General features: G+C 43.8%; 1 protein-coding gene across 4 annotated transcripts in view; it reads right to left on the reverse strand.

The window, feature by feature from the left end:
- Nucleotides 1-22,934, reverse strand: part of ITGB6 (integrin subunit beta 6) — a 472,483-nt gene that overhangs the window by 205,500 nt on the left and 244,049 nt on the right. For all 4 annotated transcript variants that reach the window (XM_069224209.1, XM_069224208.1, XM_069224207.1 and 1 more), the window contains 3 exons: nt 10,045-10,252; nt 8,319-8,565; nt 579-744 (listed from right to left, as the gene is read on the reverse strand). In XM_069224209.1, coding sequence (XP_069080310.1) covers nt 579-744; nt 8,319-8,565; nt 10,045-10,252 — 621 coding nt within the window. The remainder of the gene's footprint in view (nt 1-578; nt 745-8,318; nt 8,566-10,044; nt 10,253-22,934) is intronic.

Below are 22,934 nucleotides of genomic sequence, written 5' to 3' on the forward strand. Positions count from 1 at the left end.
TAGTCTCTCGCTCACAACACCTTGTAATAGGCTGTGGGGCTCAACGTTTGTGCCATTCAGTTTCCAGACACATAGCCTTGCCAAAGCGGAAAGGTCTGGTTTTAGTACACATGCAATCGATGTTCGTGCACGGCTTGGTTTGGATGTGTTACCAAACCAAAGTCAGACTGTATGGGTTTGGTATGGTAATGCCTGATTCTCTTACTATTCACCCACATTTTGTGCATTCCGAAAAGGCAGGGTGTACTAGTCTGATTGCACTATATTCTTTTGTAAAATTGGTACCAAGTGTAAGTCTACGTTTTCATTACTTTTTTTTAAATGCAATTCTATGATCTATGTCGTTAAATTGGTGGTCCATATGGCGGGTTCATTTATTGGGGATCATTACCAACACAAATGTATAGTTCATTAAATGGTTGAGTTATAGTTAAATGGAATCACAATTCAGCACCTCAAACCTGTAAGACGCTTTGTTCAGGACTTGTGTGAATTTACAGTTATGTGAAAAACATATTACAGGCAGTTTATAATACAATGTAAGCCTCTGAAACTTAAAAACGACCCCAATTATTTACCTTGCAGACTGCTGCTTGCATGATTGCATCAAATCCTCCCTCGCGAGTGTCAATGTTAGCGGAGATTCTCTGTTTTTGGACAATTTCGTTGAATTCCTCAGTATCACTTGTCAACCGTAAGCCATGTTTATATCCAAAGTTAGGTAAGCAAAAATAGGGAACGCTCCTGTTAAAAAGTAAGGTATTTCCATGTATAACTCAAGGGATTTATGAGAGAAAATGTTATTTTTATAATCAGCCTGACACTATATTAGTACCCAGAACAGGCAACTGACGTGTATACAATTTACATGAACATGAAGATATATGCTGAATCCACTTTAAACTCCTATAGGTTGTAACCAAGTTATGACCCATGTTTAACCAGCCGGAACAATGAAACACTGTGGGGAAATGACCCTCCAAGGTATGTGTGAATGGATATGAATAGTGTGAAATATCCAGGGTCACTGAATTATGCAGCAGGAGAGGGACAAAATATGTGGCAGTGTTGAGTAAATTATGCAGCAAGAAAAGGCAAATTATGTAGCATAATTCATAACTTTTGTAATAGTTTTACTTCATTATTTTGTCATTTTAAGGCTGGCTCCAGCTCAGTAGTACCAATTTAACACCCAAATATAGCACTAAGTAACATAAAGGTGACCACTTCAGCTTTGCAAAGTGTCTTCCACACCCCAGTAACATGTACCAATGCATTTTTTGTAACTTTTGAACCGATTGAGCTAGAAACAATTTTTTTGTTAAAATCTGCATATGATGGTGCAGATGCTGGATTATGTGACAAATGTGGAAAACCTAGAATTATGTGAAAGCCACTGCAGCCACACAATCACATAATTCCAGTGTCCCTGAAAATAAATAATCACGTGAAATAACACAAAGCAGGAAATAACATATCACACTGTTTCAGGCAAATTTTGTTTCAAAACGTATGGGGGCACATTTACAATTATTTCACATAATGCGATGCAGGAAGGCAACTTGCTGCACTGTGTTGCATGAAAGTGAGAGCAGAAATGCTCCATATTCATAAGGATATGGAACATTTCTGCTCTCTCCATCCCCGGACACATTGCGTGCTTCCTGGTGACAACACAGGCACTGTTGCACCATAGGAAGATACCTTGCTTTGCAAAAACAATCCTTAGTGGCATATTTCTACGTATATTTCTTGTGTATGTGTGCTGCAGAATGCAGCACACATGGAAAGAGGAGGTAACGAGGAGAAATAAAGATATTTTTTCATATTACACCTCTGTAGGGTTGGTGCACCATTTTGGAACAACCCAGGTTTCCCACAGGGGGTTCATAGGAACACTCATGCTCCACCCATGTAATACCAATCGTTGCAAAGTAATGCAAGGCAGTGCTATGCTAGTACGATAAAGAAGTGAATATCTGTATAAATGTTTGGTGAGATCGGAATTACGATTACATGCTTTTGTCCAGACACCTCAAGGTGTTGAGTTGTTTTAGTGAAAGTGTGGTGTGGTTTTGGTTAAAAGTGGATGAATTATGGAATTTTAATGTTTTGTATTTCTTTCTTTGGGATGGGATGTGTGATTTTTTTCAGATGTTGTATTAAACATGAATTTGCTAAGCATTTTGCACATTGTGGGGGTCATTACGACCCTGGCGGAACAAGTCCGCCAGGGCCGTGGGACGCGGTGGCACCGCCGACAGGCCGGCGGTGCCCCGCGGGGCATTCTGACCGCGGCGGCTCAGCCGCGGTCAGAGAAGGGAAACCGGCGGTCTCCCGCCGGTTTCCCGCCGGTTTCCCGCTGCCCCAAAGGAATCCTCCAAGCCGGCGCAGCATGCTGCGCCGGCATGGGGATTCCGACTCCCCCTCCCGCCATCCAGTTCCTGGCGGTTCTCCCGCCGGGAACCGGATGGCGGGAGGGGGAGTCGCGGGGCCCCTGGGGGCCCCTGCCGTGCCCATGCCTATGGCATGGGCACGGCAGGGGCCCCCGTAAGAGGGCCCCTAAAAGTATTTCAGTGTCTGCAAAGCAGACACTGAAATACGCGACGGGTGCAACTGCACCCGTCGCACCTTCCCACTCCGCCGGCTCTATTACGAGCCGGCGTCATCGTGGGAAGGGAGTTTTCCCCTGGGCTGGCGAGCGGTCTTGTGAAGACCGCCCGCCAGCCCAGGGGAAAACTCGGAATACCCTCCGCGGTCTTACGACCGCGGAGCGGTATTTCGGAGGGGGGAAGCCTGGCGGGCGGCCTCCGCCGCCCGCCAGGCTCGGAATGAGGGCCTGTATGTGGAATTTTACTATGAAGTAGCATAATTCCTGATAAAAGTATTAAAGTAAAAAAACATTAGTGAAAGGTGAAATGAATTTGTTTGTGTTGTGCTCTGTACTATCATTTTGATTATTGATTATTTGGAACTGCATACCAATACGAAATATATTTAAGGTAGGCAGGTTTTTCTCCTATTTTAACTCGTACTCTCTGTAGTTTTCTCAGGGGACACATTCGTTTTTTTTGTTAACAGTTAACATGCAGCCGTCTGCCAAGGTAGCGAAGACCAGGGAGTCAACCAACTTGGCTGTCAAGGATTTGTGTCCATCAGAGCTAAATGAAACCCTCAGATTTTAGTAAAACAATCTTTACTAGAAATGTGCAGAACTGTTTAACTTTGTTCATACTCGATCTCACACTTCATGACCAACCCCCTTCACTGGCTGCTGATTAACAAAGCAACTCTGTACGAGCACCTATAAATGGTGCACAAAGCTCTACAGGTTGCTCCCCAAGATACCTCTCTTAGGGCCAGATGTAGGTAGGTTCCAAATTGCGAGTTGCAATTTGCGAGTCCCAGCGACTCGCACATTGCAACTCGCAATTTGGAATGCAGAAAGGTGTCTCAGACACCTTCTGCGAGTCGCTATGGGGTCGCAAAGACCCACCTCATTAATATTAATGAGGTGGGTCGCAATTTGCGACCCCATAGCGAGTCAGGGCACTCACGGGGATGGTGGCCTGCTGGGAACAGCAGACCACCATGTCCGTGACTGCTTTTAAATAAAGCAGTTTTTTTTTTCAAAGTGCAACCCGTTTTCCTTAAAGGAAAACGAGCTGCACTTTGAAAAAAAAAACGAAACCTTTTGTTTCGGTATTTGTCAGGGCAGGTAGTGGTCCATTGGACCACTGCCTGCTCTGAAAAATTAATTTTTGTGCCAGACACAAAGGGGTCCCATGGGACCCCTTCCCGTTTGCACCTGGGTTACCATCCACTTCAAGTGGATGGTAACTGCGATTTCATTTGCGACCGCAATCGCGGTCGCAAATGAAAATGCATACCATTGCGACTTGCAAATAGGAAGGGAACACCCCTTCCTATTTGCAACTCGGAAATGCATTTTGCAAGTCGGTTCCGACTCACAAAATGCATTTCTACATCTCAAAGTGACTTTAGCGACTCGCAAATGGCGATTTTCGCCATTTGCGACTCGCTAAAGCTTTCCTACATCTGGCCCTAAGTTGCTTACGCCTCAGCTATCGGCCCATTCGCTGCATGGAATCTGGTCTAATACTGTAACCCATATCCTCTTATTCATACTACCAACTAATCACTCAATCTGGAAGTGTATGCCCTGGGTGGAGCTTCTTGCCTATCACAACAAAGTGCTTTCATCATCAATATCCCAAAGCTACTCCGATGACTTCACGTTTGAAAGACCAGGCATACCATCCTACCATATATTACAATACAGGTTGCTGTGCACTCAAATTATGCAATATAAACAAGAATATTAAAACAAAATTCATTCAGATAAACAAACTTAGGCCCTGATTTATACTTTTTGGTGCAAAACTGCACCAACGCAGTTTTGCACCAAAAGGTTTAGCGCCAGCTTGCACCATTTCTGAGCACCAGCCGGCACCATATTTATGGAATGGTGCAAGCCGGCGCAGAGGGTAGGCTAGCGTAAAAAAAAAAAATGACGTTAGCCGGGTGGGGCAGGCAGTATGGAAGAATGGGGTTTTGCACCAAAAAATTACGTTAGGCAGGTTAGAGTACAAAAAAATTACTCTAACCAGCCCAGCATTGATTTTCTGACACAAAACCATCCATACCACATGACCCCTGTCTCAGAAAAGACAGGAGTCATGCCCACTACCACAATGGCCATGCACAGGGGACCAGGGTCCCCTGTGCATGGCCATTGCACCCAGTGCCATGTAAGGGGCCCACTTCAGGGCCCCCAATGGCACTTGAAAATGTAAAATAAAATACTTATCTGTATTTACCTATACTTACCTGGGATGAGCTGTCCCTCTGGTGTGGGTAGGGGTGTCTCTGGAGCCTCGGGAGGGCACCTGCGGGCTTATTCCATGGTGTTACACCATGGAAATAGGCCTACAGGTACCCTAACGCCTGCCCTGACCCAGGCATTAAATAATCGTACAAAGCAAGCTTTGCACCATTATTTGACCCCTCCTGCCCCTGTGCATGATTTTAGCACTGGGGATAAATATGGCACTAAGGCCATAGAGTCATTTTTTGCATGGGAACGCCTACTTTGCATCTCATTGACTCAAAGTAGGTTTCTACGTCCAAAAAATGACTTTAACTCCATACATTTGGCACTAGACGAGTCTAGCGCCAAAGTATAAATATGGAGTTAGATTTGCACTGAATGTACATTAAAAAAAAACAAATGATGCAAATTCGGCACAAAACAAGTATAAATATGCCCCTTAGCGTGCAGTGCTCAAACGAGCCCTGCCAAGCTTGTGACTACTATGAAATAACTAGGACAACACAGTGTACTAGACTGAGCACAGCTTGTGCAAACTACAGGAGTGTTCTGAGTTACCTGTGAAGAAGGGTGTTGTCACCTGAAATGCATTGGGTTAGGATGTTTAATCATCAGAAGTTCTTCCAATTTGGATTACCAGCTTCAAGTGATGCATAAGTATGAAGCAGCATTTATGTTACATGATTTACCTACAGGCAATTAAAAAGATTTTTCTTTGGGCATTCACACGTTCTTCTCTTTGGATATCTTTTGTCATTTATTGCAGTATATTTTGATGACTTGGACTTAAGTGTGAATTATTGTGATTACTTGCAGTATTTGGGCACAAGCTGTGAGTGCTCAGTCTAGTACACTGTGTTGTCCTAGTTATTTCATATTAATGTATCATGCCATCTAGCATATATGTTTGGATTTATCACTATCTTACTGTCCTTATTAGGTGTTCTGGGCCTTGAATCTGCCCAAACACTTAGAGTTAATTGAAAAGTGTCAGTCAATGCTTGGCGCACATTCATAAATTAAGTAAAATAAACTTTAAGATAATAATAATCCATGATCATTGAAGAAAACAGAACTAGATATGAAAGATGTGATTTAGGAGTGAGATCAGCTAACAGAGATGACACGCGTTTGCATTAGAAAAATGATGATGAAAGAAAGACATAGGGAGAGGAATACAAGAAAAAGAGAGAGAGTGAGAGAGAATGAGAGTGTGAGAGGGACACCTGTCTGCTGTGCTCTCAGACTTAAAGGTTAAGGGTGATGTAGAGCTTTTTTCACCTGTTTTGTATTTTTAAAGTAACATGCAATCATTTCATGCCATTTATCTTGCCCCATGAAAGCATGGGAAATATATTTGGCTCAACAATGGGTATTCCTGTCATCTGCTGTCATTGAAACGAGTACTTGAGAACAAACAGAGAAACAATGACTTTGGGACTGACTACGACCTTGGTGGAGGGGATTACTCAGTCACAAGCATGACGAATATTGTCCGCTATCTTACAGGTTCCATAGGACATAATGAAGCTTGTAATATGGCGGGCAGGATATCCGTCATGTTTGTGAAGGAGTAATTCCCTCCGCCCAGGTCATAATCAGACCCATAGTTGCCAACCAATGTAACTTGACCAGAAACATTCCAGAGAAAACAAATTCTTCAATTATTTAATGAAAACATCATACATTTGTACCTAATTCTTTGATCAATATAAGTTCATGGAAATGCTCCGATCTCGTGTAACGGTGAAAGGTTTTTTTATGCGAGAGTGATATTGATATGATGTAATTGGATAAACTTTGTTGATTCTTTCAATTTACTGTGTAAGTTCCTTCCATGTTCGGTAGTGTGCATTACATTTACAACATTTAATGGTGATAGGTTGTGAGCAATGTTTGGTCTCTTTAAGAACACCATGCTGAAAATAAATGCTAAGAAATGACATATTGTTATGAGGTTAACTGGAAAATCAGAAGAATGAATGGAAAATAATTCTGCAAACTTTTTTGTTCCTTCCTAGAGTGCAAACAAGGTCAAAGGAAGGATTGCCTCTGACCTGTAAATCAGTAAGGGACTGTTTTTAAATTTGATGGACAGTACTCTGTACGTTAAGGTAGCAAAGAACATGACCTCTGCCATCCTGATGGACTGCCTTCTGTCAAATTTAGAGATGACCAACAATTGAACAGTCATCTATATACCTTGAAGGAAACCACCATCATGGTGCTTCCCTACAAGGTAAAAAATATTCGCTCGGGAGCTATCATCAGTTTTGACAGCCATCCACTAAACATTTATCATTTTCGTTTCCTTTTAAATACAAACTCCCAAAGTTTGAGTTCGTTTTTGGAAAAAAACACTAATGACCATCAACACCTTGGGAGTCTTCTCCAGGAATCAGTTAGCACTTGCACTTGAAGGACCTTTAAAAACAAAGAGAACAATGATCTGGTCCCACACCATCGATCTATTGTAAAGGGATCAATACGGAGGCCATTTGGCTCTAGAAACCCACTTTTTGGGAAGTTCTTGCAGACTGTGTAACGTGATCTCTATTAAAAAAACACAATGGTTCTAAATGGCATTTTTCTTCCAAGGGTGATGATTTGTTCACATACAGACAGGTGAAGTATGTGGATCATGCTTTCTCTGGTGCTTTATTTTTGTTACTGGCCCTTGAGCCATACTGATGTCCTTTGCAGCCCCGAACTGTTTTGTACTTCCTACCTTACAAATGTTGTGACCCATAGACCACTGAGTCTACATATGGGGACTCTTATGTTCCTAAACTGCCACATCCACAGTTACGTCCACCATGGCATGTCTCTGGTAAGGATACACCTCCACCTCAACCCTTACTGCTGACATACCGAGTCAGAAACCTGCGTAGCTTCCAGCAATGTTGAATGTTTCCTTTCAGCAATGTAGCTTGTTACATACCAGTTTTAAATAGTGTTTCTGTTGAGCACTCCACTCTGTGATTACTTGTACCTGTGGTTTTAAGGTGCTCTATTCAGCTTGCCCTGTGTTTGAATTGGTAAATGCATTGAATTATGCCTCTTTTTCAGATAGGGGTCATGATTCAAGAGATGATGTCTAGTAGCTCATCTGCTAACTTTAGCACCTGGTGACATGAATTCTAATTTTGGCTTCACCGCTTGGTTGTGTAATTCTGGGCAAATCATGAATAACCCTCTGCCTAAAAAAATAATTATCTTGTATTATTTCCCACCACTGTAGTAATGGACAGATCTCTAGTTAGATTTGCACTATATAATTAGCAATACATACAAACATAAATTGATGACATATACTCCTGATCATGAGGACACATTCCACTTTACACATAGCGCATATTTTGCTCAACTCATTCTAAAACCCATGAGTAATTTTCTGAAAATGGAAAAGATTCCCGTTTTTTTCAAAACTACCCCATAGAAAGAAGCCTGTGTTTGGATGGTTTACCTGCAAGGGTTCTGAACATCCTCTGGAACCGTTTTGATGAATGGTGAAACTGGCTTCTCTACAAAGGAACCGAAGCCCAAGTGAAAATTGCTTGTTAATTTTGACATTTCCTTCGAAAGGGTGGACCCCAGCTCCTTTATCATGCCCAAGTCATCGTCCATTGATGCAGAGAGGTCCATGAGGTAATATATGTCAACAGGGTAGTCTTCACTCTGTTGAACATCAACTTGTACTGTTACTTCATTACCTAGGGACGGCAAAGCAAAGATATTCTGCAAATCAGCATTGCAGGCTTCACAGTGAGAATTACATGTATTCTTAATTTTTTGGTATCTAAAGACTACACATTTTAAAACGAAATATTATTCATCAAAATATTTCAATGGACTTTGAGTGAATTAGTTGGGCAGGGTGGATGGGTACCTGGATGGGCACTTTAGTAGATAAGATGGTAGAAAGGTGACGTTGATCTAGGTTGGTAAGTTGTCTGCATGGGTTGGTTCTATGAATTACTTCGATTGTTTGATAAATGGGTTGGTAATCGATTATATGATGAATAGCATAGGTTGATTGACTCGTTAAAGGGTGAGTAGCTGAATGATTTATTTAGGCAGGAGGTGTATGAGAAAATAGTATAGTTCGAAATTGTGTGACTGGATTATGTGTTGGCGGATCCATGAATGGATAGGTGGTTCGCTAGTTGAATAGCTGTAAGGTTTAATAGGAGTGTTGAATTGCTTAATGAATAAACAGTGTAAGGTGAGAATAGCTGTCTATGTGTTATTATGAATGGGTAAGTCGGATTTATAGATGTGTTAGTGGTTGTGTGGATGAATGATTGATAGATATGTGAAAGAGTGAAAGATCAGAATGTAACGCATTACATACCTATGCACACAGTCCAAGTTAGCAAATGCCCATTCTATGGCATATTTATCAATTACTCCCTCCAGCTAGAAAATGTGGGTACCACATAATGTAATGCTAACCTAATTGCATGTTCGCTGTTTCCGAAGTAGATTCAGAGATGCTCTCTATCCAAAAAGCAAATGGTCCCAGTGATAATTCTGATTGGCAGTACAAAGTCCGGGATTTTCCACTATGAGAGAAACCTGAGATGGGAGACCAGCTACAGTTTGTTTAATTAAAGCAGCCATTATTACTCTGAGATATTGTAAAAGTATGAAGCTACTCTTGCTGGGAAGACACCTTGCACAGTTGGAGGGCTTCTGTTTAAGTCTGAGTGTCGCCTATAAATGACAGATTCGTATTCCAAAGGTACTCATGCTACCAAGGTTGAGAAGATCCGTAGATTTGAGGTAGATAATTAAGTAGCAATTGATTTTATATTCAACGTTTTATAAATTAATAAATACTGTTAGGTTAGAATTAAGTCTAGCCAATTCAAAGAAATATACTTCATTACAGAAATTACTACATCTCCCTCTTTCAATTTCAGTGTAATAATGTAACCGCGAAAGGGTAAATGAAGGTGTATGAGAAAGCCCTAACCTGTACTCGGGTGGATAAATGCCAATAAATTGACTGAAACATCTGCATATTTTTACATTGATGCAAATTTAAGATTTGTAAATCAACACCAATAGTACGTTTGCTCATCAAGTGCTGCATGGATGCAAAATATTTTCGTTTTTTGGCTTTCACATGTGTTTTGTAGTCACTGACCAGTGACAACGAGGATCATTTTCAAAATGAGATGACTTACCTGCTCGAAGTTTAAGAGTCATCTTTTGTGGCGCAATGTGGGTGACATCTGAACTGTTCTCACTGAACCCCTTTCCAAGAGGCCTGTTTTCCAAAATTTCAATTTTGGAAGTGGGGAATTCAATTAATTTAGAATCACATCCCTTTGACAGAAGACTTTCTGGAGTATCACATCTTCCTCCTAATCCATTTGAGTCAGAAGTGAAATTCTAAAATTGATCAAATGATAAAATACAAGAATCAGTATGGTATATAATATACAGCAAATAACGTATGTATTCCACGTTTCTTTTAAATTGCAGTTATAACCCTTCTCATATTTACTTGTTTTATTATCCATCATAAATATCCTATTACACTGCTTTCACTGACCCGAATGAGTTTCAGAAAAAAAGTAACCCAGTATGCTGAATTCAATAAGCAGTGCAGAGTAACATCACTAGTTAACACAATTTTTGAAGGATCACCTCTAGAAAAATATGTTTCTTCAGATAATAAGGTCCTATTGCCTCTCTATAGTAATATTTATCTGTCCCCCTCTCTCTTTCTTTCTCTTTTGTTTTCAATGCCTCTACCTCTTTTCCTTCTTGCAAGTTGTGTTTCAGCACGCAATCGATGTTGAATTCAATAGTGCGCCCATATAGGCAGTGACAGATTTAAAAAATAATCTTTACCCTTCAGACTCTAATCGCCCACTGGAAACCTCGAAATGACAAACAGCAATGAGCATTGGAAAAGACAAAAGGTCTCGCCTAGGTGAGAGCTATTGGTTTTGCCTATGTCTTTCAGCCATATTGTAGAGGAGTGTGGCTGCTGTGCAGCATGGATAAAAGTTCCAAGAAAAGTGCTAGGACTTGGGAACGGGAAGCTTTAAAAAAATGCTATGACGCGGCCATCGCTGACTGCGTCATAGCACTTTTTTTTTCTTATGGTGGGTGGGGGTGTAGTAGTAGTGGTTGGTTTCTGCACTTCTTTTACAATCTCTAGGGCTTCACTGGTTCCAATTGCTAGTGCAGAAGTCACACTGGTTGCAACAGTAGAGGCGAGAAATGGTCTACTTGTCCTTCGTTTCTGTGATGGTGCTTCAAGAAGGGGCACTTGGTTTGTCCTCCAAGACTTATTAATGTATTGTAGTGATGCTTTTTTCTCAGTATTAATGTCTTTTGCAGTGACACTGAAACTCAGCTGTGGAGGAGGTGGCATGGTCAGTGGATCACTGAACCTCAAAGCCAAGAACTGCATCTTTCGCTTCTGTTTCCTATTGCTGCTGGCGGAGGTCAACATGCCCAAAGAATTTAGCTTCTGTACAAGGAATGGAAGGTCTTACACACTTTGCAGCTCCTTTTCATCGAACATTGGAGTGATTTAGTGGGGGGAGCAACACAGACAAGGGGTGGGGGGGCAGGTGGGAAGAAGCAAGATGGACAACGGGAGGGTGGGACATGGTAGGAAAGAGACAACACGGATAACAGAAGTGTGGGGGTGGGAGGGAACTAAAGCATGGACAACAGGAGGGTGCAGGATGGGAGAGAAGAAGAAGCATGGACAATGGGAGGGTAGAAGTGGGAGGGAAGAAGCAACGATGACAAAGAGGGTTGGGAGTGGGAGGGAAGAAACAACACAGACAAGAGGAAGATGGGGGATAGGAGGGAAGAAGCAACCAGGATGGATACGCTACTTAGAAACAAATATTAGTACCTCAATCACCGTGCCATCAGCAGAAGGACTCTAATCAAGATGAAGCCATCAGCCCTTGGTTTATGCTTCAGATGAAAAAAAGAGGAAGTGAAGCCAGCTAGCGCTGTCCAATTACTAGGCAACAAATGAGCATGACAATGAAGCCATGGATGGTAACTAACGGGAGGGCTTCAGGCCCCTTGCAGTTCACAAAAAATCTCTCAAGAGGCAGGGCATGTGCCAGTGCATGCGTTGTCACAGAAGAGACTCATAACTTCCTGTATCGACAGATTCATACTGTTCCAGATCAGATTTCTACTCACAAAGTTTTATAAAATAAAATGTTTATTGGCCTAACTCAAAGAGTACCATTCCTGTCTGTAAATGGCCAGTAAGCAAAACTGGGTTATTAGAGGGGATGCCACTTGATGAGCGGGTTAATCCTTGCATTAAGAAATTAAGAGCCAGATGTAGGAAACGTTTTGCATGGCGCAAACTGCGAAATTCGCAATTTGCGCCATGCAAAACGCGCATCGCGATTCACATTCCCATTTTGCGAGTCGGTAACGACTTGCAAAATGGGAATGCGACTCGCAAATAGGAAGGGGTGATCCCCTTCCTATTTGCGATTCGCATCGCTATGCAGAACTGCTTTGTGACCGCGAACGCGGTAGCAAAGCAAATCGAAGTTAGCACCCATGTGAAGTGGGTGCTAACCCATTCGCAAAAGGGAAGGGGTCCCCATTGGACCCCTTCCCCTTTGTGAATGTCCCTAAAAATATTTTTTCAGAGCAGGCAGTGGTCCTATGGACCACTGCCTACTCTGAAAAAATGAAACCAAATGGTTTCATTTTCATGAGTGTATTGCAACTCGTTTTCCTTTCAGGAAAACGGGCTGCAATACCAAAACAAAAACTGCTTTATTGAAAAAGCAGTCACAGACATGGTGGTCTGCTGTCTCCAGGAGGCCACCATTCCTGCGAGTGCAGGGAATCGCAAGGGGGTCTCAAATTGCGACCCACCTCATTAATATTAATGAGGTGGGTCTTTGCGACCCCCTTGCGATTCACAGATGGTGAGTCGCAATCCCATTTCTACCTACATCTGGCCCTAAGTGTGGTATTAAGCAATGCAGTGTATAACGTAGTGATGGCGCATTTTATGTTGCTACAGGTAAAGTGGACAGACAGGACAGGTGATGTCTACCACACAGAGACAACTAATGTGGTGGGTACATTAGGACCGTGACAAGAAGAACGCATGAAATAGGGGAGAGCTCCCTGGCCTATGCCCGATACTTACTGGGACACTACACTCAGGTTACAAGTAGTAGCATAGCCAGTGCGTCCTGTGTCCTAGAGCACAGAAGGGAATGCCACCTCCCCTCCCCCCAGCAGCAGTTTGAATTATAAAATACAGCATTAATCAGGTTCGCTGGGCCCCTTCCACCACAAGTTGCAGTGCCACTGCACTTGCTGCACCAATGGAAGTCATGCCCCTGCTTATAACATGTGTTTACAAAACTAAAACCAGGCCTGATCCATTGATTCATAACGCACCACTAGGTGGTGCGTTATTAGTCTGGTTGTGCCAGACAAGGTCAAAGTCAAAAGTTCAGGCTGGCCATGATGGAGCATGGGCCAGCTACAGGGACCCAGTTAGGCCCACTGAACCAAAGTACCTGAAATCCTGGTTGTGGAGCGTTGTGTGGGTCAGAAGAAGAGATGCGTCACGTAGCCGTGGCAATGCGTTGGTTCCGAGCTGCAGCAAGGCTGAGGTGCGAGGTCCTAATGGTCAAGGATCCTGTAGATGGGGTTTGTGATGTGTAGACCAGTGTCGAGGATGCAGCTAGCAGTAGAGACAATGCGTTTGTTCCAATCCACACAGTAGCGGCAAGGCTGCGGTCGTCAAGGGATGCGAGGAGCTTTCACTGGGGAAAGCATTGCACAGTAGCATTTTGGTACGCGATGCATTGGTTCCAAGATGCAGGGTGCAGCAGTGAGGCGAGTCTGGTTGCATTGGTTCCGATCCATGTTGTAGTGGTGAGGCATCAGTCCTGTTCTTCACAACAGTAGTGATGCATTAGGTATTCTCCAGCAGCGGAGAATGTGTCTATTCTGCTGAAACAAACACCTTAGGCCCACTTCCAAAAGTGCAGAACTGGGGTTGCACCACTTGGCATAGCAGACTCAAGAGCAGGGTGGTTGGAAGTCTTTTAAGCCCCTGACACCTCAGATCAGGAAGCCGACCAGCTATCCTTTGGAGTCATTCTGGGTTCAACTGATGCAGGTCGAGTCCTTCTCATCCAGGCAGGAGAACACCAGGCAGCAGGGCAGCACAACAAGGCAGAAGTTCAGCAAAGAAGCAGTCCAGCAGCGTGGCAGTCATTCAGCAGCACAACAGTCCTTCTTTGTGGCAAAGGATTCACAGGTACAGAAGTGTACTGAAGTGGTCCAGTATTTTAATCATGTTAGGCCTTTGAAGTGGGGGACACTTAAAATACAGGTCTTTGAAGTGCACAGAGGTCCTGCCCTTCTGCGCTGGCTCCAGACTCATTACAGGGGGATATGCAGCCCATTGTGTGAGGAAAGGACATAGCTTATTCATGTGTAAGTAAGGCTGTGGCCAGCTCCTTCCTCCTATCTTGCCAGGATGGCCTATTAAGTCACACCTAAGCTCACATTGTGTTTGGCTGTATAGGGGGAATACATAAAACCCAGCTGTTGCCCACCCCTGACAAGTGTTCAGAGACAGGCAGCAGGCACCAAATGGCTAAAGTAAGAAAATTGCAACTTTCTAAAAGTGTCATTTTCAGAACTACAATTTAAAATCCGAATTCCCCATAAGTTGTGATTTTAAATTGTGATTCCAGAGGCACCAAACTTGAAAAGTTTATATCTTCCAAATTGCAAATTTCGCTTATAAGATGTAATAAGGTCTCCTAATGTTATCCTATGGTATAGATAAGCCTTGCAGTAGTGAAACTGACTTATGGAGTTTTTCAGTACCAGGACATGTAAATCTTAAAAGTACATTTCCTGCCTTTAAATTGCACTGTGCCTTTTGAGGTGCCTACTGTCTACCTTAGGAGTGACTTACATGTTTAAAAAAGGGAAGGCATGGGTCTGGAATAAGGGTTATTTTGCCAGGTTGACATGGCAGTGTAAAACTGCACATTCAGACTCTGCAATGGCAGGTCTGAGACATTGTTAACTGCTACTTACATGGGTGGCACAATCAGCTCACTAGTACCATTTAATTTACAGGCCCTGGGTACCTTTAGTACCACTTTAATAGGGACTTATAAGTAAATTAAATATGCCATTTGGGGGTTCATCAATGTTTCCATGCTCAGGGTAGAGAGCACAAGCACTTTAGCACTGGCTAACAGCTGTAAATCGTGGCAATTCAACATCGAAATCTGTGCGGCAGATGGAATTGTGGCTCTCTGTGCTTCTCAAGCATTATAAAATGAAAACATGAACAGTACTGTGTATTTTTTACTATTATGCTCTTAGCTATGGCCATCTACAAGACTTTGGATCCATCCTTAAATCTTGCACAGAGGATGCAATCTAGATAATATCAGCTGAGTGTGAAGACAAAATCAAAATTATTTTGTGGCATAAAACTAGAACCACACCTGCTGGTATACACTCTCTGGCTCTTTTTGGCAAATAGCTGGTAACTTTGAGCAAAGTCAATATCTTCAGAGCCTTTATAGATGCAAAAGTTCTGCTGTTTTTAAATATGGAAGCTGTAGATTATGTTACCACTACTGCTAATGTGGTTGGTGCTTCAGTCAATTCAAGACTTGACTGATGCCATGCAATTAAACTCATCTCTCACACACCATACTCTATCATTGCAAGGAATATAAACACTACTACCAAAATGATTGTTGGGCCGTTAAAGAAACTAAATTACATAAAAGGTAATGGGACGAATGCTCACTGTTACAAATTGGGTTCCTGGTTTGCAGAGGCATGCTCTGGGCCCAAGCAGTTATCACAATACTAGTCAGGGTAAGTCAGATACACACCATGCATTAACCTGTGCTCACCCTCTTGTAGCTTGGCACAGAGTAGGCAGGCTTAACTTAGGAGGTAATGTGAAAGGTAATTATGCAACACTTGAAACACTAAAACAGTCAAAACACCACACAAAGACATACCACACCTGGGTTGAAAAATAGAGCTTAATTTCACGAGCAAAACAAGACCAAAATAACACAAATCCAATAATAAAAGTCAAGATATACATTTTTAAAGAATAAATGTGTAAGTAGGGCTTAGATGCAAGAAGTTCAGATTGGGATATCTAGTTATGCTGGACTGGGACAAAGTAAAGAGTTCAGGTCGCCCGTGAGGGAGCGCAGACCAGCTACAGAACTTAAGCTGGGCTTGCTAAGCAAAAGTACCTTAATCCTTGTCACAGCACGAGACGCGTCGATCCCCACGCAGTTGGGGTGTTGTGCCAGATATATACTTGCAACTGCAGTGATGTGTCTGTTCCAAGTGCAATGCACTGGTTCAGAGTGAAGTGGGTCTGAATGCAATGTGCCGGTTCAGTCCTCGCTGGAGGGGCAATGCTTTGAACTTCTCTACTCAATGGGGGTGGCGGGTTGGTTCCGAAGCAGTGGTTCCGAAGGCAATGCAGCAGTTCCAAGTGCAATGCGTGAGTCCGGTCCCTGCAGCTGCAGTGATGCATTGAATCTGATCTTGCAGCAGGTGATGTGTCCGTTCCAATCTGTGCAACAATGTCGATGCATTGGTTCTGGCAGATTCAGGACTTTATACTCACTTCCAAGGGCCCTGGACTGGGTTGGCACCACTTGGCAAAGCAAGACTTGCAGCAAGCATAGTCCAGGTTCTGTTTGTAGATGGAAGGCAAGTATTTGATGTCTCTGAGACTTCAGAACAGGCAGCAAGACAGCAAGCCCTTGGAGTCACTTTGGCTCTGGGGATGTAGAAACGCATATCCAGTCCTTCTGACTTCCAGGACAGGAGGGCAGCAGGGTAGGCACAGCAGAGCAGGAGTCCAGCACAGTCCATCAGGGTCCAGCAGAGTGACAGTCCCTTCAGCAGAATATCAGTGTTTCTTTCCTGGCAGAATGTCCTCAGGTCCAGAAATTTACTGAAGTGCTGGTGTCTGGGGTCCAGTACTTATACCCAGTTGCACCTTTGAAGTGGGGGAGACTTCAAAGAGAGGCCTTTGAAGTGCACAAATTCCCTGCCCTTTCTGCCCTTGCTCCAGGCACACTAAAGTGGTTATGCAGCCCTTTGTGTGGGCTCAGGACACAGCCCATTCAAGTGTGTCAGCTCCTCCCTCCCATCCTGCTCAAGATGGCCCATCAACATGCAGATGACCACTCCGTCTCACCTAAGCTCCCTCAGTGTGTGGCTGCCTCGAGGGAATGCACAAAAGCACAACTGTCAGCCCCCCAGAAGTGTTTTCAGAGGTAAAAGATGATTTAAAGTGAGAAAATGCCAACTTTCTAAAAGTGGCATTTTCAGAATTACAATTTGAAATCCGACTTTCCTATAAGTTGTGGTTTTACATTGTGATTCCAGAGACACCAAACTTGAGAGTGCCATCTCTTCCCTATTGGAAATTGCCCTTATAAAATGTAGCAAGGCAATCCCAATGCTAACTAGTGAAAAAATAATTTGAGAGAATTTGGTCCCTTGCTGAAGCCAAGCTACACCTGACTGAAGAGGCCAAATCAGGCCAAATAGGTCCTGGGTTTCCCCTAGAGAGGACCTGGCTTGGAACTTTGGGCTGCACTGTTCCTAGTGGAGCAGGGCCGCAATTGATTTGTATGTGGGTGAGTCTAATCAGACGTGGGGTGGTGGGCAAAAGAGCAGTAGGTTGAAATGCTACTCCGAGAGCACTGCCGCTGGTGAGACTTAGTGCAAACATTCCTCCCATCATCTTTTGCTTCTCCAAGGAAATTCAATCACATCTTTGATGTCAGGATGTACCTTTCACTTTTGTCACCTTGAAGGGTACTCTGATCTTGTTTTTATTGATAAACTGAGCAGCAAATTAAGAAAAAGCAAATGGCATCTGCATCACAAAACTATTCAAACAACTCAGAAATGGAGCAATAGTTCATTGCCTGTATATGTAAAGCACTTAAAAAACAAATAAACCATGTTTCATTTTCTCTAATTCCTGTCTATATGACCTACATGTCAGATCAGATGCCAGAGTGTGCTAGTATATTTTACTGTATTTAATCATTTCTCTATTTATGTACTTGTTTGAGCTCTGACAGCTGCCACAAAGCAAACACAAAGATACCTGTGCTCCCAGCAAGTGGGAGCATTAAAACTGCTCCCACTTGCTGTGTGGAGAATTTTCATCTCTTTCCTGCCAAGAAGTGAAAAAATTGCTCCTGCACGCAGGGAGCTGCATTTTGAGCAGCTCCCTATGTGTAGGAGCAATGTTGGCTCCCACAGAAGATGGGAGACTGCCAGAACCATGGGGACTTGAGCCTCCCTCCATGGTTCCATCCATTAAAAAAAAAACACTTAATTCTATAAAGTACAAATCATCTGTGTTTTCTCTGGAATTTCAACTTGTAAGGTCATGTGATGGAGATGCTCGAAGAACAATCACATTAGCAAAGTTACAGACACACAAGGTCACTGGGAACATTTAGGCAGCTGTACTGCAGCATATGCACTATACATTTATCCAACAAAGCAGCACTTACTGATTAGCCAGTAGAAAGTCCCCTAGTTGGGTAGACATTCTGCACAAAAAGATGGCCTCTTCTTCAAAAAACACTAAGGGCAGGTTACATTCTGGCACAATGCTCATATCACAGAAATTAAACCTCAATGGGAAGCATTTACAGATGTAAACAAAGCAGGTGCCCATGTTGAAGCTCCACATCTAAATGTTTTGTGCATGCCGAAGGCAATGCAAGTGTTTTTTCTGTATTTTTACCTTGAAAAGTTATCCGGAAACCTTAGTGGAGGGGATGGGTGGTTATAGGGGGTTGGCTGCAGTTTCTAGTCTGTAGCCAGGCCCTGCGCCCAACCCTGCCGGCGTATGGTCAAAGGCCGTGCATGGCGTGGGGTTGGGTGGTTATAGGGGGTTGACTGCATGGCGGGCCTGGCCACCGTAGGCCATCTGTGGCACTGGGTTGGATGGTTCTAGGGAGTTGGCGGCACGCCCTGGAAGCAGGCCAGGCCCTGCGGCTACAGGGACATTACTGTATAGTTAGGAAACTGAATTTAAAAAACATAGAAATTCACTTAAAAAACAAATGTTTAAGGGAAGTTATACCGTCACCATGCACTGCTAATTACCTCAGATATTACAACACTCATGATATGTTTTATAACGTCAGTGATAATATCACTGCAACATTTGCAGTACAATTATTGATGAGAAAACTGTGCATGGCGAGGATGCAAGTTATAGTTACCATAGAGCACGAGTTACAGTTACCTGAAATAACTCTAACTGCAACAGGTGAATTTCTATGGTTTTGTACATTTAAAAGGTGAGCCTAACTATAACGTTCCTGTGACCTTTGGTAATTTAAGTGACTAAACATACAACCACTTGCACTCCTTGGATGATGTCATCAGTTATGTCATTTGAGATGTCATCAGTGACGTCACTGACAATGTCAAGAGTCATGTAACATGTGAAGTCATAAGCAGTGCATTATGGGGGCAAAGTTATAGTTAGCTGAGGTAACTTTAACTGCTGAATTTCACTGGTTTTGTACAAGTGAAATGTGAGCCTAACTATAACGTCCCTGTAACCTTTGTTTTTTTCAGTGAATTTCTATGTTTTTAAAATTCTATTTCCTAACTATAACATACCTGTAACCTTTGTTTTTTTCAGTGAATTTCTACGTTTTTTTAAACGTCAAATAATTTTCATTACTATATGTTAATCCAACCATCACCATGCATGGCCTTCGACTGTGCGTGGCGGCAATTAGCCACAGGGCCTGGTTTTCAGCCAACCTCTATAACCATCCAACCCTGCGTTGCATACTGCCTTCGGCCATACGCAGCTGGGGTTGGCAGCAGAGCCTGGGCCCAACCTCTATAACCATCAATCCCACGCTGTGCACCTTCGGCCGTGCAAAGCGGGGGTTGCCAACAATACCTGGTCTGGCAACCCAAACCCATGCTGCTTATGCTCTATGACCATGTGCAGCAGGGGTTGGCTGCCACACCAGACCCTCAGCCTCCCCCCCTCCACAGGCCGATCTTGGCCCTGGGGAACCCATCCCCTATGGCTCAGCCTAAATAGTTAATTTATTTTGTACACTGGGCCGCATGGCCCCCTCCCTAAGCTGACCTCTGTCATGGGGACACCATGGGTCCAGGGCAAATTTTTTTTTTGGGGGGGAGGAGGACCACAAGGCCCCCTCCCCAGGCCGATATTGGCATCTGGGACCACATCCCTTGGGGCCTGGCCGAATTGTTAAATTTATTTTGGGGGGGGCAGGTGGGCCCCCTCCCCAAGGAGAGCTCGGCCCTGGGGACTCCATTACCTGGGGCCTGGCCTAATTATTTTTTTTGGGGGGGAAGGGGGTGCTGCTTGTGTCCCCTCCCTAGGGCCGATCTCAGCCCTAGGGATCCCAGGGCCTAGCCATGTGACCTGGGTGCCCCTAATGGCACCTAGCCACAATGTGGGGGGGACCACGGGGGAAGCCTGAAGGACACCGTGGACCCAGCCAGCTCACCACCTTCTGTGGTAACTGGCACTGCTGTCACAGAACGTGAGCTGCTAAAGCAGGCTCCCACTCTGTGAGATCAATGTTTCCTCTGTTTCCCTGCCTGCATCTCATGGGCAGGGAAACAAGCTAAACCTCTTCCTGCAGTGAGGGAGAGCTGTTTAACAGCTCTCCCTCACTTCAAGCAGAGTGTTTGCTCTGACTTGGTGGGAGCTGTCAAAGCTCCCACCAATTCGTAGCAAATATCTATGTCCCGGGGGTGAGCACCCTGGCACATAGCAGGAGCCAGTTTTGGGGCATGGCGGTCCCCAGGGCCATCAGTGACTCCTTGAGGGGGAGCTACACAGCCCCCCTCCAACTAAAATAGCCCCAGGGAGGTGGTGATCCTCTGGGGTCCACAAAAGACCCCCTTCATTATTTTATTGAAGCTCAAGGGGCTGGTGGGCCCCAGGGCTGTGGGGGGCTGGGTGGCCTCCCTGCATTTAATGTATTTAAAACCCTGGGGGTGGCAGTCCCTGTGGCTGTGGGAGGGGCCGGGTGGCCCCCTGTGTTTAATTTATTTGAGGCCCCACAGGGTGGAAGTCCCCGGGGCTGAGGGCCAGGTGCCCCCCTACATTTTATTTGTTTGAAGCTCTGGGGAGGTGGCGGTCCCCAGGGCTGCAGGGGTGCCAGACACCTTCCCCATGTTTAATGAGATTTTAGCCCTGGGAGGTGGCATAGTTTCTATGAAGAAGACTGGTTAGTTGAAACGCGTTGTTTCTCTTGTTTGTTGCACTTAATAAATGAAGTCAAGTTGATCCACCTTAACAGAGTGAGCTGCCATGAAATTTTGGTTATCAGATTGATCGAGAGCACGTCAGCTCTCACACAACGCACCAACTGAAGAGCACATCGCGGTGTGTGGCCGCATTGTTGAGAGAATATATATATATATATATATATATATATATATATATATATATATATATATATATATATATAAAAATTTGGATGGTTTCTCTCAGTTATATAATAGAGATCACAACTTAAAGTCCCCATGGGGACTAACCTGCTGTACCCAGAAATACTGGGTCCTTTTGTGCAGGCTTACCCCAATTCCAATGAGTTTGCCAAAGATATTTATCACCTGCTCTGAGCGGGTTAGTCCAAAAAATATGTTGCGATGATCATTGAATTCAGACATAAATGACATTGTTCTAGGAGTACCACTAGATAATATTGCTGGAAACTTACAATTTAGGCCTTCATGGCGAGTTCATCGATATCTCTGCGAGTTGATATAAGCGTTAAAATTAACAATTCTGGATGGTATCTTCCAGTGATACACCAGGGTTCACAACTTAAAGCCCCCATGGTGAATAACCTGCTGAACCCCGAAATACTGGGTCCTATTGTGCAGATCTTGCCCAATTCCAGTGAGTCTGACACAGATATTTATCACTTGCTCTAAGCAGGTGGTAAATAACTTAGAGGTGTGGTTCGGGGTTAGAAGCACAGTGTGGGTGTCCGTTAGGTCATCTGGGGATGGGGAGGTTGTAGGTTCTCTGAATGGGAGCACCGTCTGCTACCCTGTGGTGCCTGAGGAGCCAGGCAAGGGTCGGAGTGTACCTGGCTTTGCAGCCACGGCTTCCGTTTTTCCAAGTGCCAATCGGCAGCTGAAAAAACTATTCAGGTATTTCTGAACGCAGAAATTTCAGGACTTGAAAATCTGGACCATTCCGAATTGCCTGGAGCAACATCCTTCATTGGATACTACTCGGGGCAACTCATAATGGAGGTCTGCATGTTTTAGTTATAGATGAAGTCAAATGGGGTCTGCACTAACACATTTCCAAGAAGGCACTGTCCACTATTTTCATTACTCTAACTTAGACGATCCGTCAGCCTCCAGGGACCGTTTATTACCAAACATCTTTCCTAGATATTTATAGTTTTGGTGGGTATCAACCATCTCTTTCAAACAGCAACGTCTTTGTACGCAGAAGCACCAATGATCATAACTCTAGTCTTCCTTAAAATAGTGTTTAGACAACTCTCTTCTTGAAAGCCCAAAAGAACAACAATGGCTCGCTGAAGGCCCAGGAATGATACTGATTGCAGACAAGCACATGATCCACATAATAAAATGTGGCTACATTCATGATTTTTGTGAAACACGAGGAGGCAGAAGAGCAGGCAAAGCTGTCTCTGACCAGACCTAAAAAGCCCATCAACATGGATTCACTCTCATTAATGAATTGCATAGGCCATCTGAACCAAAAGATCCAGGTGGGTTTGATTTGTAATTTATGTCCACTGTGGTAGAGAACTCTACGTGCTTGGGATTCATGGGCATTTCTCGTGCTTTAACCACTCACTCCATTATCATTTGTCTTGTACCACTTGGAATGGCAGTCAATGGTTGTAAACGTTATTTGAGAAGTAAACGGCACAAATTCAAATCTGAGTTGCCGAAAATTACTGCTACAGTGACAACACCAGAACGAACACACTGCTCATGC

This window comes from Pleurodeles waltl, chromosome 3_1, assembly GCF_031143425.1.
Source record: "Pleurodeles waltl isolate 20211129_DDA chromosome 3_1, aPleWal1.hap1.20221129, whole genome shotgun sequence".
NCBI classification, from domain to species: Eukaryota; Metazoa; Chordata; class Amphibia; order Caudata; family Salamandridae; genus Pleurodeles; species Pleurodeles waltl.